Source organism: Myiozetetes cayanensis, unplaced genomic scaffold, assembly GCF_022539395.1.
Source record: "Myiozetetes cayanensis isolate MyiCay16 unplaced genomic scaffold, myiCay2020 scf26, whole genome shotgun sequence".
Classification (NCBI taxonomy): domain Eukaryota; kingdom Metazoa; phylum Chordata; class Aves; order Passeriformes; family Tyrannidae; genus Myiozetetes; species Myiozetetes cayanensis.
This window is the reverse complement of record NW_026087477.1, coordinates 1,556,331-1,568,363: the sequence shown is the minus strand read 5'-3', so window position 1 is coordinate 1,568,363 and position 12,033 is coordinate 1,556,331. Positions and strand designations below refer to the sequence as shown.

Sequence of the window (12,033 nt, the reverse complement as noted above, 5' to 3'; positions counted from 1 at the left end):
ATGTGGCTTTGGGAACGCTGCCAGCCCGCCCTGTGTGTCCGGGAGCCTGCGAGGAGGCAGCATCCAGGTCCATGGAATGATGGGTTGGAGTTCGGTGACCCCTCCCCCCGTCCCCAAAAGAGGCTCCTTCATCCCTTCCCTGGGGGCTGCTCCTCGTGCAGCAGGTGGGATGCCACGTTCCCAGGGGACACCCCTGCGCCTCCTTTCCCTCTTCCAGGGGCAGGGAGGTGGATCCAGTGGGAAAAGGAGGCTGGGGGTGGTGGGGGTGGCCCATGGTGTGCGCGGGCTGGCACTGGCACCGCGCTGGGTGGGCCGGACCTTCCTCCCCACCTCCCCCTCCTCCTCTCCTCTCCTCTCTCCCATTGTTCGTGGCTCAACTCCCCGAGGGCTCCGGAGCTCCCAGCACACATGGAAGTGATTTTGGAGAGGCCTGGGAGGGGGTCGTGGGGACCCTGATTGCAAACAGCTCCCCCGTCGGTCGGTCGTGCTGGCTGGGCTGGGATCCTGTCCTGGCATCCTCCTCCTTCTCTTCCTCCTTCTCCTCCTCCTTCTTCTGCTCCTGCCTCTGGGCTTGGGATGTGGAGGGAAGGTGCCAGAGCTGACCCTGAGCTTTTCCAGCCCTTCAGAGCTGCAAGTGGAGGTTGTATCCAGCATCCTGACCTGGGTGTCCCATCGGTATCCAGCCCTGAGGAATGGGAGTCTCCTGTCCCCTCCCTGGGGACTCACCCAGCCTTTCCTGCCTCTTTCCTTTCCCTTTGGACTTGCTTTTTCCTGAGAGTGGTTTCTCGCTGCAGTGGTTTTAAACTGCCAGAGGGCAGGGATAGATGGGATATTGGGAAGGAATTGCTGCCTCTAAAGGGTGGGGAGGCCCTGGCACAGGTTGGGCAGAGAAGCTGTGGCTGCCTCTGGATCCCTGGAAGTGTCCAAGGCCAGGTTGGAGCAACCTGGAGTAGTGGAAGGTGTCCCTGACCATGGCAGGGAGTGGCACTGGATGGTCTTTAAGGTCCCTTCCCAACCCAAACCATCCTGGGATCTTAAGGGAGCAGAAGAGCTCCTCACCTGCCCTCTCCTGGCACCCCATCCCTGTCTGGGAAAGCACCTTGACCCTGGGGGGACATCCTTCCACCCTTTTTGCTTCCCCTCACACTGCAGGCTCATTCCCTGGGTCCCTGGAGCAGCCTGGGATGGGGATCCTGTCCTGGGATGGGATGTGGCCATTCCCTTCATCCTCACAGAGGAACTTGGATGCAAACTTGGAGCATCCCGTCCTGTCACGGGATGAGATCCTGTGCCTCGGGGAGCACTGGATACAATTTGGCCTCCTGGCCCTGCTCCAGAGGAGGAAGGGAGGGAGGAGAGGGCTCTGCCTGTGGTTTGGGATGTGCTGCAGGTGCCAAGGACACTCTCCTGCCCATCTGCTTCCTGCTGGGAAACCCTTTTCCCTGCGTGAGGTGTTGCAGGACTGAGCAACCCCTGCTGTGCTCCCTGTTTGCTTTGAAACAACCCCAATCCCGCCTCTGCCTCCAGGGCCTGGATTGCCCTGCTTCCCTTGGCTCCCTGGGATGCTTTTCCAGCGAGCAGCTGGAGCCAGGGGCTTGTCCTTGAGGTCTTGGATCCCGATCCCGGTGTGGATGTTGGACAAGGTGATGATGCAATTCCCAGGCTGTGCTGCTCAAACCCTCACTGGGATCCGGCTGCCTGGGGAGGACCTGGCTCAGCTGTGCTGCTCCAGCTGGAAAAGCCATCTCCAAACCCTCCCTGGAGCATCTGCTGGTAACTCAGATCCCCCTTTTTCCCCCGGCACATCCGGGCCTGCCTGTGCTCCTTTAGGAAATCAGGGCTTGTGGGACCTGCCTGAGCGGATGGATTGGCTGGGATTTGGACGTGGATTTTGGCTTAACCATTGATTTCCCAAGGAGCTCGGTGCTCCCCTGAGCTTCCCAGCAGGAATGGAGGAGGAAGCCTGGGAGAGAAGGATGTCTGGGAAGTGTGGGAAGAGCAACTCAACTCCCTTGGCCTCGGCTCCCGTGGAAACATCCTGTGGATTTCCTGATCAATGGAGGGAAAAAGTAAACCAGACTTGAGCTGGGCCATTCATGGACTGGGGCACGAGCTGACATTCCAGCCTCTCCCAGCCCAGCCTCTGGTGGGATTGGCTTTGCTGGGATGTCCTGGAGAGGGGCCACCACTTCCACATCCAGTCAGGGCTGAGGGAAGGTGGATCCTGCAACCTCTGGCAAGGACTGGGGGATTCTTTCCATGGAGAAAGGAGGTGTGGGAGGAAGATGCCAGAGCCTGGGAATGTGCTGGAGCCCAGGATTGTATTGGAACCTGTGAAGGCTGCTGGATCCCAGAAGGATGCTGGAGTTTGGAATGTGCTGGATCCCAGGAGGATGTTGAGCCTGGAGTGGTGGTGGAGCCCAGGATGACACTGGAATTTGGGATGTTGTTGGAGCTCAGGGTGATGCTGGAGCTTGGAATGTGCTGGAACCCAGGACAAAGCTGGAGCCTGGGGTGATGATGAAGTGTGGGATTATATTGGAGCTCAGTGGGGTGATGCTGGAGCCCAGGATGGTACTGAATCTTGGGATAATGGAGCCCAGGATGATGCTGGAGCCCAGGACAACGCTGGAACCTGGAGTGATGATGAAGCGTGGGATTATATTGGAGCACACAGGGATGGTGCTGGAGCCCAGGATGGTACTGAATATTGGGATAATGGAGCCCAGGATTATATTGGAACCTGGGATGATGATGGAGCTTGGAATGATGCTGGAGTCTGGGACAGTGCTGGAACCTAGGAGGATATTGGAACCTGGGATGATGCTGGAGGTTGGAATGATGGAGCCTGGGAAGTTGCTGGAGCCCAGGAAGAATCTAGTCCCTGCTCATTCCTGGTGTGCAGCATCTTGGCAGGCCCAGCTCCCTACCAGGCTCAAGGCACGACTACCACTGATTAATTAATTAACTAATTAATTAGTTAAGTAATCCCCTTTCCTGGCCTCAGAGCTGGGTGATTTCCACTCCTGCCTGACACAGGTGCTGCTCCCATTCCCGTTCTCCCTCTTTTTGCTGCTCTGGATCTCTCCAGGGGCTGAGCCGGGCCCATCCCAGCTGGAACCAGGATCCACCCCTCCTGGATTCCTCAGATTCCTCAGGAGGGAAACTGAGGCACCGGGAAGGGGAGAGCTGGTGGTACATCACCTGGCAGGGCTGGGACACAGATCCCATCGGCATCCCATTGGTTTCCCGGCCTCTGGAACTGGGACGGGAGCTGTAAGCGCCGGGATAACCCCGGACAAAGACGTGTCCCTTTAAGACGGCAGCTGGGAAAAAGAGCGTTTTGCCAGGAAAGGCCCTTAAGTCGAGGCAGGGAGTAATTGCTGGGGAATTCAAAACCGGGAAGGAGCCGGCAGGGACTTTGAGGGGGGAAAAAGAAGAAGGAGGAGGAGAAGGAGGAGGAAAGGGCTGCGGGGAGCGGGCGTTGGGGAGATCAGAGAGAGAGAAAAATAAAAAAAGGGAGGGAGAGAAGAGCGGGCGGGGTGGGGGGAAGAAAGAAAACGGCAAGAAAAATGTCCAGACCATGTTTGGCCAGGGAGTGATGTTTGGATAAGATCATGTTCCAAAAATACAGCCCGTTCCCACCAGCGCTGGAGGGAGGTGGGGGGGAAGGGGGGTGGTCCCGTGTCCTTCTCCCCCATCCCGGCTCCACGCGGGGCCCCGCGCCGGGATTTTGGGCCCCGTGGCTGTGCCGTGGTGGTGCCGAAAGGAATTGTCAGAACCTCGGAGTCGCCTGGCGTTGCTCTTGGCTTTGTTTTCTTAAGGCACCGTGTCCGCTCTCCTTTTTTGGAGCTGGGAACACGTCGCTGGAGCAGAAGGAGGAGGGGTGGGGGGGGGCTCAGCCAGCCCGGCTCTGTCATCACACCCCGGGTGACCGGGACACCTCCGTGTCCTCGGGAATTGGGGCCATCGGGACGCTCCTCGGAGCCAGGATTTGGTGCCGTGGCCGCTTTTTGAGCAGCTTGAGGGGGGTTGATCCAAATGCCAGAGCTCGGCTTGGGGTGGATCTGCAGGAACATCCATGCCGGGATCACAGATCCCATGTCCTGGGGTGCGGCAGCTGTGGGGCCCTGCATCCCAAAGGGCTTCGTCCCATCCTTTTCCAGGATGATGGTCCCCAGGAGGGGGAGGCTGCCAGGCCGGGGGGTCCCCCAACCTCCCCAGTTCCCAGGGCATGGGGTGGAGCAAAGCCTTATCCACAGGGATCAGGGAACAGCAGGATTTAACCTGTTTCATCCTAAGCTGTGAATCACCCAACTGTACCCGCTCCCTGCCGCGTTCCTGGCTTTCCAGCTGCAACATTCCAAGTTGTGAATCACCCAGTTTCACCCCCTCCCTGCCGCATTCCTGGTTTTCCAGCTGCAAAACCCCGGGATGCCGAGAGCAGCTGAAGCCAGAGCCTGGCAGGGATGACTCTTCCCTCTTCCCTCACCCTCCGGAACTGGGAAAACCTCACCATGGATCCTCATGGATGGGGAGGGACTGAGGGGGATTCCGAGGGATCCCTGCATCCCTCATGGATGGGAGGGACTGATGGGATTCTCTGGAGGATCCTAAGGGCTCCCTGCATTCACCATGGGTGAGGAGGGACTGATGGGATTCTCTGGAGGATCCCGAGGTCTCCCTGTATCCATTATGGATGGGGAGGGATTGATGGGATCCCGTGGAGGATCCCAAGGGCTCCCTGTATCCATCGAGGATGGGGAGAGAGAGACTGAGAGAGGCAGAGCCACGGACAAGAGCCAGGGTGATGTTTTCAGTGTCCCCAACTGGGAACGGGGTGTGGGGACATCAGGGAAGGGCAGCGTTTTGGGCTCCAGCCCATCCTGTCACGTGCTGGCGCGGATCCAAAGGTCAGATTCCCATTTAACACCTTCCAAAAGTGAGGGAGTGAGTGAAACCAGCGGCATCCTGGGGAAGCTGAGTCAGTCCCTCCCTTTTGTTGCTCCCGGGTGTTTTTATCAGATCCATCATCCCGGTGGTTGGTGGTTATTTCCATACCCTGCAGGGGTACAGACCCACCCAGGGGTGAGGCCCTTTCCCCCTGGATCAGGATCTCCGGTGGGATAAATCCGTGGTGGGATGGAGCACACAGAGACCCCGCTCCCCATCCCGTATCCCACCCTGCTTCTCCTCACTGCCTTTCCCTGGGGAAGCTGCCAGCGGGGTTGGGATTTGCTGCCTCACCCCCATCCCTGCGGGGTGAATCCCGGCGGGAATCCTCCGTTATCCCCGTGCTGGGCTGGGAATTCCCGGGAAATCAGGGGTTATTTCTCACCTTCCACGGGATTGTGGCAGGGGATGGAGCAGATCCAGGGAGGAGAGCTCGGGATGCAGCTTGGGCTGGGGAGCAGAGGGAGGGGATGGGGACAGACAGGGATGTGTTTCCTGATCCCATTCCATCCTTTCCATTCCAGGGGCCGGCGCCTGCCCGGGCAGAGGTGGCTGTGAGGGCTGAGGGCAAAGAGCTCGTCCTGGTGCTGGAGAGGAACCAGTAAGTGCTGGGGGAAGGGGCTCTGGGCATCCCTGGCAGATCCCACTGGGATTGGCAGTATCATGGATGGGGCTCTCCTGCCCTCAAGGGAAGGGACAACCCAACATGGCTTCACTTTGGGGTGAAATGGTCCCTTTTCTGCTCCACACCCCCCTGTGGTGGGAGGACCAGCCCGGGCCTGATGCCACGGGGCAGGACCCACCATGGGGGAAGGTGGTGTGGGGTGTTTGGGGGCTGGAGATGTCCCTCTGCCCTCATGGCATTTCATGGAATGGTTTGGGTTGGAAGGGACCTCAAAGGCCATCCAGTTCCACCCCCTGCCACGGGCAGGGACACCTTTCACCAGCCCAGCTTGCTCCAAGCTGGCCTTGGACACTCCCAGGGATCCAGGGGCAGCCACAGCTTCTCTGTCCCTGGGTGGGTTCCTGCCCCACCAGCAGCTGTGGGAACTCATCCTGGCAGAATCCTCTTCCTGCAGCTGTTTGGGTGCAAAAACAGCCCCCACAGTGCCCCCAGAACCCTCCAGAGACCTGCAGAGGAGCTTCTGGTGTGCAGGAAGGAGAACTGGGGGGGGTGTGTCCCCCTGCACATTTTAGGGTCAATGGGGGGGTTGTTGTGGGGGATGGAAGCTCACGAGCAAAGCTGGGCCTGGTGTCTCGCTGGGGCACCAGGCCTGGAGAGCTTTGGGTGTCCTCTCATGGCAGGGGGGGCCAGGAGGGGTGAGGAGAATCCCTGGAGGCTCTGGGGCCTCTGGAAGGAGCAGAGAGGTTGGGGGGGATTGTGAGATGAGGGCACAGGGAAACAGGTGAGGGGGTGGGTGGTAGCAAAAGGGAACTGGGCAACCAGGGCAGCCAGGACCACCCATGGCACCCGGGATCATCCAGGGCACTTGGGATCATCCATGGCATCCAGGACAATCCATGGCACCTGGGATTATCCATAGTACCTGGAATCATCCATGGCACTTGGAATCATCCATAGCACCTGGAATCATCCATAGTACCTGGAATCATCCATGGCACTTGGGATCATCCATGGCACCCAGGATCATCCATGGCACCTGGGATTATCCATGGCACCTGGGATCATCCATGGCACCTGGGATTATCCATAGTACCCAGAGTCATCCATAGTACATGGAATCATCCATAGTACCTGGGATCATCCATGGCATCTGGGATCATCCATAATATCTGGGATTATCCATGACACCCAGGATCATCCATGGCACCTGGGATCATCCATAATATCTGGGATTATCCATGGCACCCAAAAGCATTTGTGGCACCCAGGACTTTCCGGGACACCAAAGAGCATCCACAGCACACGGGACCACCCCCGGCACCCAAGGCAGCTCCTGATTGTCCCTGGCACTCAGGATCATCCATGTGGCACCCAGGGCACTCTGGTGGCATCCAAGAGCACCTGTGCCACCCAGGAATGTCCATGGGCCACCCAGGACAGTCTGAGATACCCAAGACATGGCACCCAAGAATTTCCATGGCACCCAAAAACTGCCAAGAACCAAGAACTTCTACAATCCCCAGACTACCACTGCACCCAAGGCACCCAAGGCTGGCTATGGGGACAGTGTGGGGACACCAAAGCAGCCCTGGCTATCTAAACTGCTCCCTTGGGGCAGGTGACAGGGCCACCTTAGCCCTGTGAGCCCGTGGAGGCTGGGCTGGACCTCAGATCTTCTTTCTGCTGGTGCTGGGACACCTGGTTGGTCTCCAAACCCATCCTGGGGGTGTTCTCCTTCCCTTGTGCTGGAGGAGCAGCCACATCTCTCCCCTCCTTCCCTGGGTGCCTGGAGAGGACAATCCCAGTGGGCTGAGTCCCAGATCCCTGGGTCAGCCACCCCAGTTCTCCTGTTCTCCAGGTGTGACATGGAGGCTTCTGCCTGTCCTGTGTCCCTGGCCTTGTCCCCACCCTGGGGGCACAATCTTGTCCTGCCCAGCCACCCATGTGGCCCCTCCCAGGAAGCAGCTCTGAGCTCCTGGCTCATTGCTGGGCTGGAACTGGAGTCACTGGTGCCAGGCACCCACTCACAGGCGGGCAGGGAAGCCACAAACGTGCCCACAGAGTCATTTCTGGCACCCGAGTGGGTGTGAAATGGAGAGCAGGAGGCGGGAGGGCTCTTCCGGCACCGGCAGCTGGTTATTTTCTTCTTTTGCAGAATAAAACCTCTGGGAAGGGGCCAAACCTCGAAAATCGAGGGCTGAGCTGACACCAGGGGCAAACCTGGGCCTCCTTGTCCTTCTGTGGGTGCCAGAGCCCCTGCAGGGCCCGTGGGGATCTGCCACCTTTTATCTTTCCTTCCCTTTCCTTTCCCAAACCTTCCCTTCCCTCTCCCAAATCCCCCTCTCTCCTCCCATCCCCACATGTTCCCGGCCGTGAGCTCAGCCCTGGCCCTTCCCTTCTGCAGGAAGCCGTTTGTCAGTGTGGGATGGGCTGGCATTGGGATGTATCACTCCTGGATCAGCCTTGGGAGTTGGGGGGAGATGTCCGGCAGCTGGAGGGGGAAACCGAGGCACGTGGGGTGAAGGCAAGGGTAGGGAAGGGGCTGGAGCAGCAGGAGCAGCTGAGGGAGCTGGGGGAGCTCAGCCTGGAGAAAAGGAGGCTCAGGGGGGACCTTCTGGCTCTGCAACTCCCTGACAGGAGGGGGGAGCCGGGGGGGGTTTCGGGCTCTGCTCCCAGGAACCAGCAGTAGGGCAAGAGGGCAGAGCCTTGAGCTGGGAGAGGTTCAGGCTGGACTTGGAGAAGAAATTCTTCTCAGAGAGAGTGATCAGACACTGGAATGGGCTGCCCAGGGAGCTGGTGGAGTCACTTCCCTGGAGGCGTTTAAGGACAGGCTGGACGTGGCATCAGCGCCATGGTCTGGGCGGCAAGGTGGGGCTGGGTCGCAGGTTGGACTCAGTGGTCTCAGAGCTCTTTTCCAAGCTAAACGATTGCGTGTGATTCGCTGTGTCCCCGTGCTGGGACACCCGGAGCAGCTCCGGGCTGCTCACCCCTCCTCTCTCCGCAGGCTGCTGGCTCCGGGGTACACGGAGACTCACTACGAGGGGGATGGACAGCCCGTGACGGTGACCCCCAACCACACGGTGGGTGCTGGGAAGAGGGGTGGGTGTAGCTCTGTTTTTTGGGGTGTTTTGGCGCTTGTGCTGAAGCCGAAGCCGGCCCGGGGCGGGGAGGGGCGTTGCGTTTTCCCTGGCAGCATCCCCGGCGCCTGTGGCAGCAGGAATGCGGCCGCACGCGGCTCCTGTATCTCTTGGCCGCGGTTCAGCACCTCGGGAGATAAACACAGGCAGCACCAGGGCCCTCCCCGATGTCCCCCCACCGGCCTTTTGTCACCCTTCCAGCGCGCCGGGCCCGGCTCTGGGCAGGCTGTGTCCTGGGCTGAACTCCGGCTCCGGCTCCTGGCTCTTCCCGGGATGGAGGGACACGGCTCTCCTGGTCGGGAAATGGGGTGTTTTTTGGGGGGGATCAGCACGTGGGGTTTGTTGCTGCCCAGCCCTGCGGGGGGGTCTCTGATGAGGGTCTCCAGTGAGGGTCTCCACCCCCTCTCTCCAGGAGCACTGTCACTACCACGGCCACGTCCGCGGCTACGGCGGCTCCTGGGTCGTCCTCAGCACCTGCTCGGGAATGCGGTATGGAAAAATGCAGGGCCGGGAGGGGCGTTGTGGGGCTGGCAGAGGGTGGGATGGATCCACTGCTCCTCCCTCCCTGCAGGGATCCCCCCTGGAGCAGCACCGATGCTCCTCCAGCCCAGCTCCAGATGGTTCACGGGGCTAATTTTTCCATCGCTCCCATCCCATCCTCCTCCTCCTTTCTCCCATCCTTTGCCCAACCCCAGGAGTGGGCAGGTGAGGAGAGAGAGAACAATTTTCTGGCAGCACGAGGTTCCTTCAAGGAAATTCATCCCTGGAGGGGGCAAGACCCTTAGAACTGAGCTTTGTTCGGGTGGTCTGATGGTTTTGATGCCGACCAAGGGTGTGTTTGCTCCTGGGGCTGTTTGGACAGAGACCCCCATCCCTTTGTCCCTGCTCCCACCCTGGGTATGGACCAAGCTGAGGTGCCACGAGTTTGTGGGGCCTCAGGGAACCCCAGTGGAAGCCCCACAGGAGCCACCAGGGGCTGTTCTCCTCTTCCAGGGGTCTCATAGTGCTGAGCAGCAACACCAGCTACTACCTGAGCCCCCTGGGGCCCCCCGAGCCAGGGCACCACGTCATCCACAGAGCAGAGCACCTGCCCATCCCAGCTGGCACCTGTGGGCACGGAGATGATTTGGGGAGCACCGTGGCCGACATTGCCCAGCTCTTCCAGCCGGGGCACCGACGGGTAAATCCACCCTGGGGGTCGTTGGGAAGGGTTGGGAGCGGGGCTGTCTGAACCTCTCCTGAGGCCTTGTGCCCATCCCCCTGGCACCTGGGCAGGGCTGTGCTGGCAGGTGGGGCAGGAGGGGTCTGTGGGGGTGATTTACCTGGTCTGAGTTTGGGCAGGAGACCCCCAGAGAGAGGTGCTGGGACCTCCTGTGGGACGTGAGGTCATTTGGAGACACCCACATGTTCCTTGTCACCTCACGCCTCAGTTTCCCCTCCCAGCCGTCCCTCCTGAGCAGCTGTGAGGTGTGTGAGGTGGAAGATGCCCAGAGCCATGGGCTGCCCCTTCCTTTGGTCCTCTGAGCCCTGTGTGTGTGTCCTGCAGGTGAGGAGAGATGCCTGGAGGACCATGAAGTACATGGAGCTCTTCATCGTTGCCGATCACACACTGGTGAGCGCTGAGGGGGGGACAGAAACATGGTCCCCTGCTGAAATACCAGGTCCCCTCATTGTGTCCCTTCCTGATTTTCCTCTGGTGACCCTTCCCCATCCCCACATTTCTGCAGTACAGGAACCAGAACCTCAACCTGGGCCAGACCAAGCAGCGCATCGTGGAGATCGCCAACTACGTGGACAAGGTGAGGGACCTTTTGGCCACCTCTGTCACTCCCAGTGCCTGTGAGAGCACCTGATCTTGGTGCCGACCTGGTGGTGGCCCTCAGGGACAGTCCCCGTGTCACTAGGGCAAGGAATCACAGAATTATGGAATCATTTAGGTTGGGAAAGACCTCCAAGTCCATCCTGTCCAACCATCCCCAGCACTACCAAGGCCACCACTGACCCACATCCCCAAGGGACACATCCACAGGGATTTTAAATCCCTCCAGGGGTGGGGACTCCACCACTGCCCTGGGCAGATGTGCCAGGGCTGGGCAACCCATGAAAGAATTTGGGGGTTGGGATGAATGTGGTGGGAATTGCTTTTTTGGGCTGGGCTGCAGCAGCCAAGTCCTGTCTTGGCACAAGAAGGACACACTAAGGTGTTGCCAGCCCATGGTTGTCCTCATGCCACCCTGCCTGGCTCCTGTGCCCACTCCTGTGCCTGTAGAGCCCGTGCTTGCAGGTGGATTTGGGAGAAGTGAGTCCCGGAGTCACCCGGCTGGAGGGACACCGCGAGATCCACCGACTGCAACGCCACGGCAGGGATGGAGGATTCCCAGCCATTCCCACCCCCATCCATCCCTTCCATCCATGCCTTCCCTGCAGTTTTACAGGCTGCTGAACATCAAGGTGGCCCTGATCGGGCTGGAGGTGTGGACGGAGCGGGACCACTGCGCCGTCACCAGCGACGCCAACGCCACGCTCTGGGCCTTCCTGCAGTGGAAGAAGTCGCTGAGGTCCCGCAAGAAGCACGACAACGCCCAGCTCCTCACGTGAGCCACCCACCCTGGGCCTGGGGACAGCAGGGCAGGGGGGAACAGCTGGCACTGGGGTGTCCAAACCACCCTGGGGGGGCTGAATTCCCCGCTCCGTTCTCCTTCCCCGGGCAGGGGGAAGACGTTCGGGGGGACGACCATCGGAATGGCCCCGCTGGAGGGGATGTGCAGCATGGATAACTCGGGAGGTGTCAGCGTGGTAAGGAGGTTGTGAGGGATCCCTACTGCTTCTCCCAGCTTCTCCCAATGAGGAGAACCTCATTGCCACCCTGTCTTGGAGGAGTTCTCCACGGACTGGGAGGATCAGCCACCCGGGGTTGGTCCTGGGATGCAGCCTGGGAGCAAGTGAGGATGTTGGTGGCTCCTTATCCCTCTCAGATGTTGGCCAGGTACCAAGGAGGGTGAGAAGGGGCTGGTTTAAAGATCTCCCACCCCACGTACACCCCCAGATTCCAGCAGCACTGGGATGTCCAGTGGTGCTTCTGCCCCTCATGTTGAGGGGCCCCTGCACGTGCTCTCTGGTGTTGTGGGGTCACCTCTGTCCAGATGACTCTGATCCTCCTCCTCCTCCTCGTGGGGGCCCTGGTTGTGATGGTGGTGGCCGTGGTGACCTGTGACAGGGTGGTGGGGGCCACCCAGGCTTCTGGTTTTTGGGATGTGCCTTGAGAAGTTTGGCTCCAGCAAAAGATCTTCCCCACAGTCCCACGTGGGACTTCCAGGA

The 12,033-nt window shown here is 59.9% G+C and overlaps 1 protein-coding gene across 1 annotated transcript in view; it reads left to right on the top strand.

The window, feature by feature from the left end:
• Positions 1–12,033, top strand: part of ADAM33 (ADAM metallopeptidase domain 33) — a 29,049-nt gene that overhangs the window by 4,125 nt on the left and 12,891 nt on the right. The window contains 8 exon segments of the mRNA XM_050321032.1: positions 5,478–5,554; positions 8,583–8,658; positions 9,128–9,204; positions 9,709–9,895; positions 10,262–10,327; positions 10,443–10,514; positions 11,143–11,309; positions 11,427–11,511. Coding sequence (XP_050176989.1) covers positions 5,478–5,554; positions 8,583–8,658; positions 9,128–9,204; positions 9,709–9,895; positions 10,262–10,327; positions 10,443–10,514; positions 11,143–11,309; positions 11,427–11,511 — 807 coding nt within the window.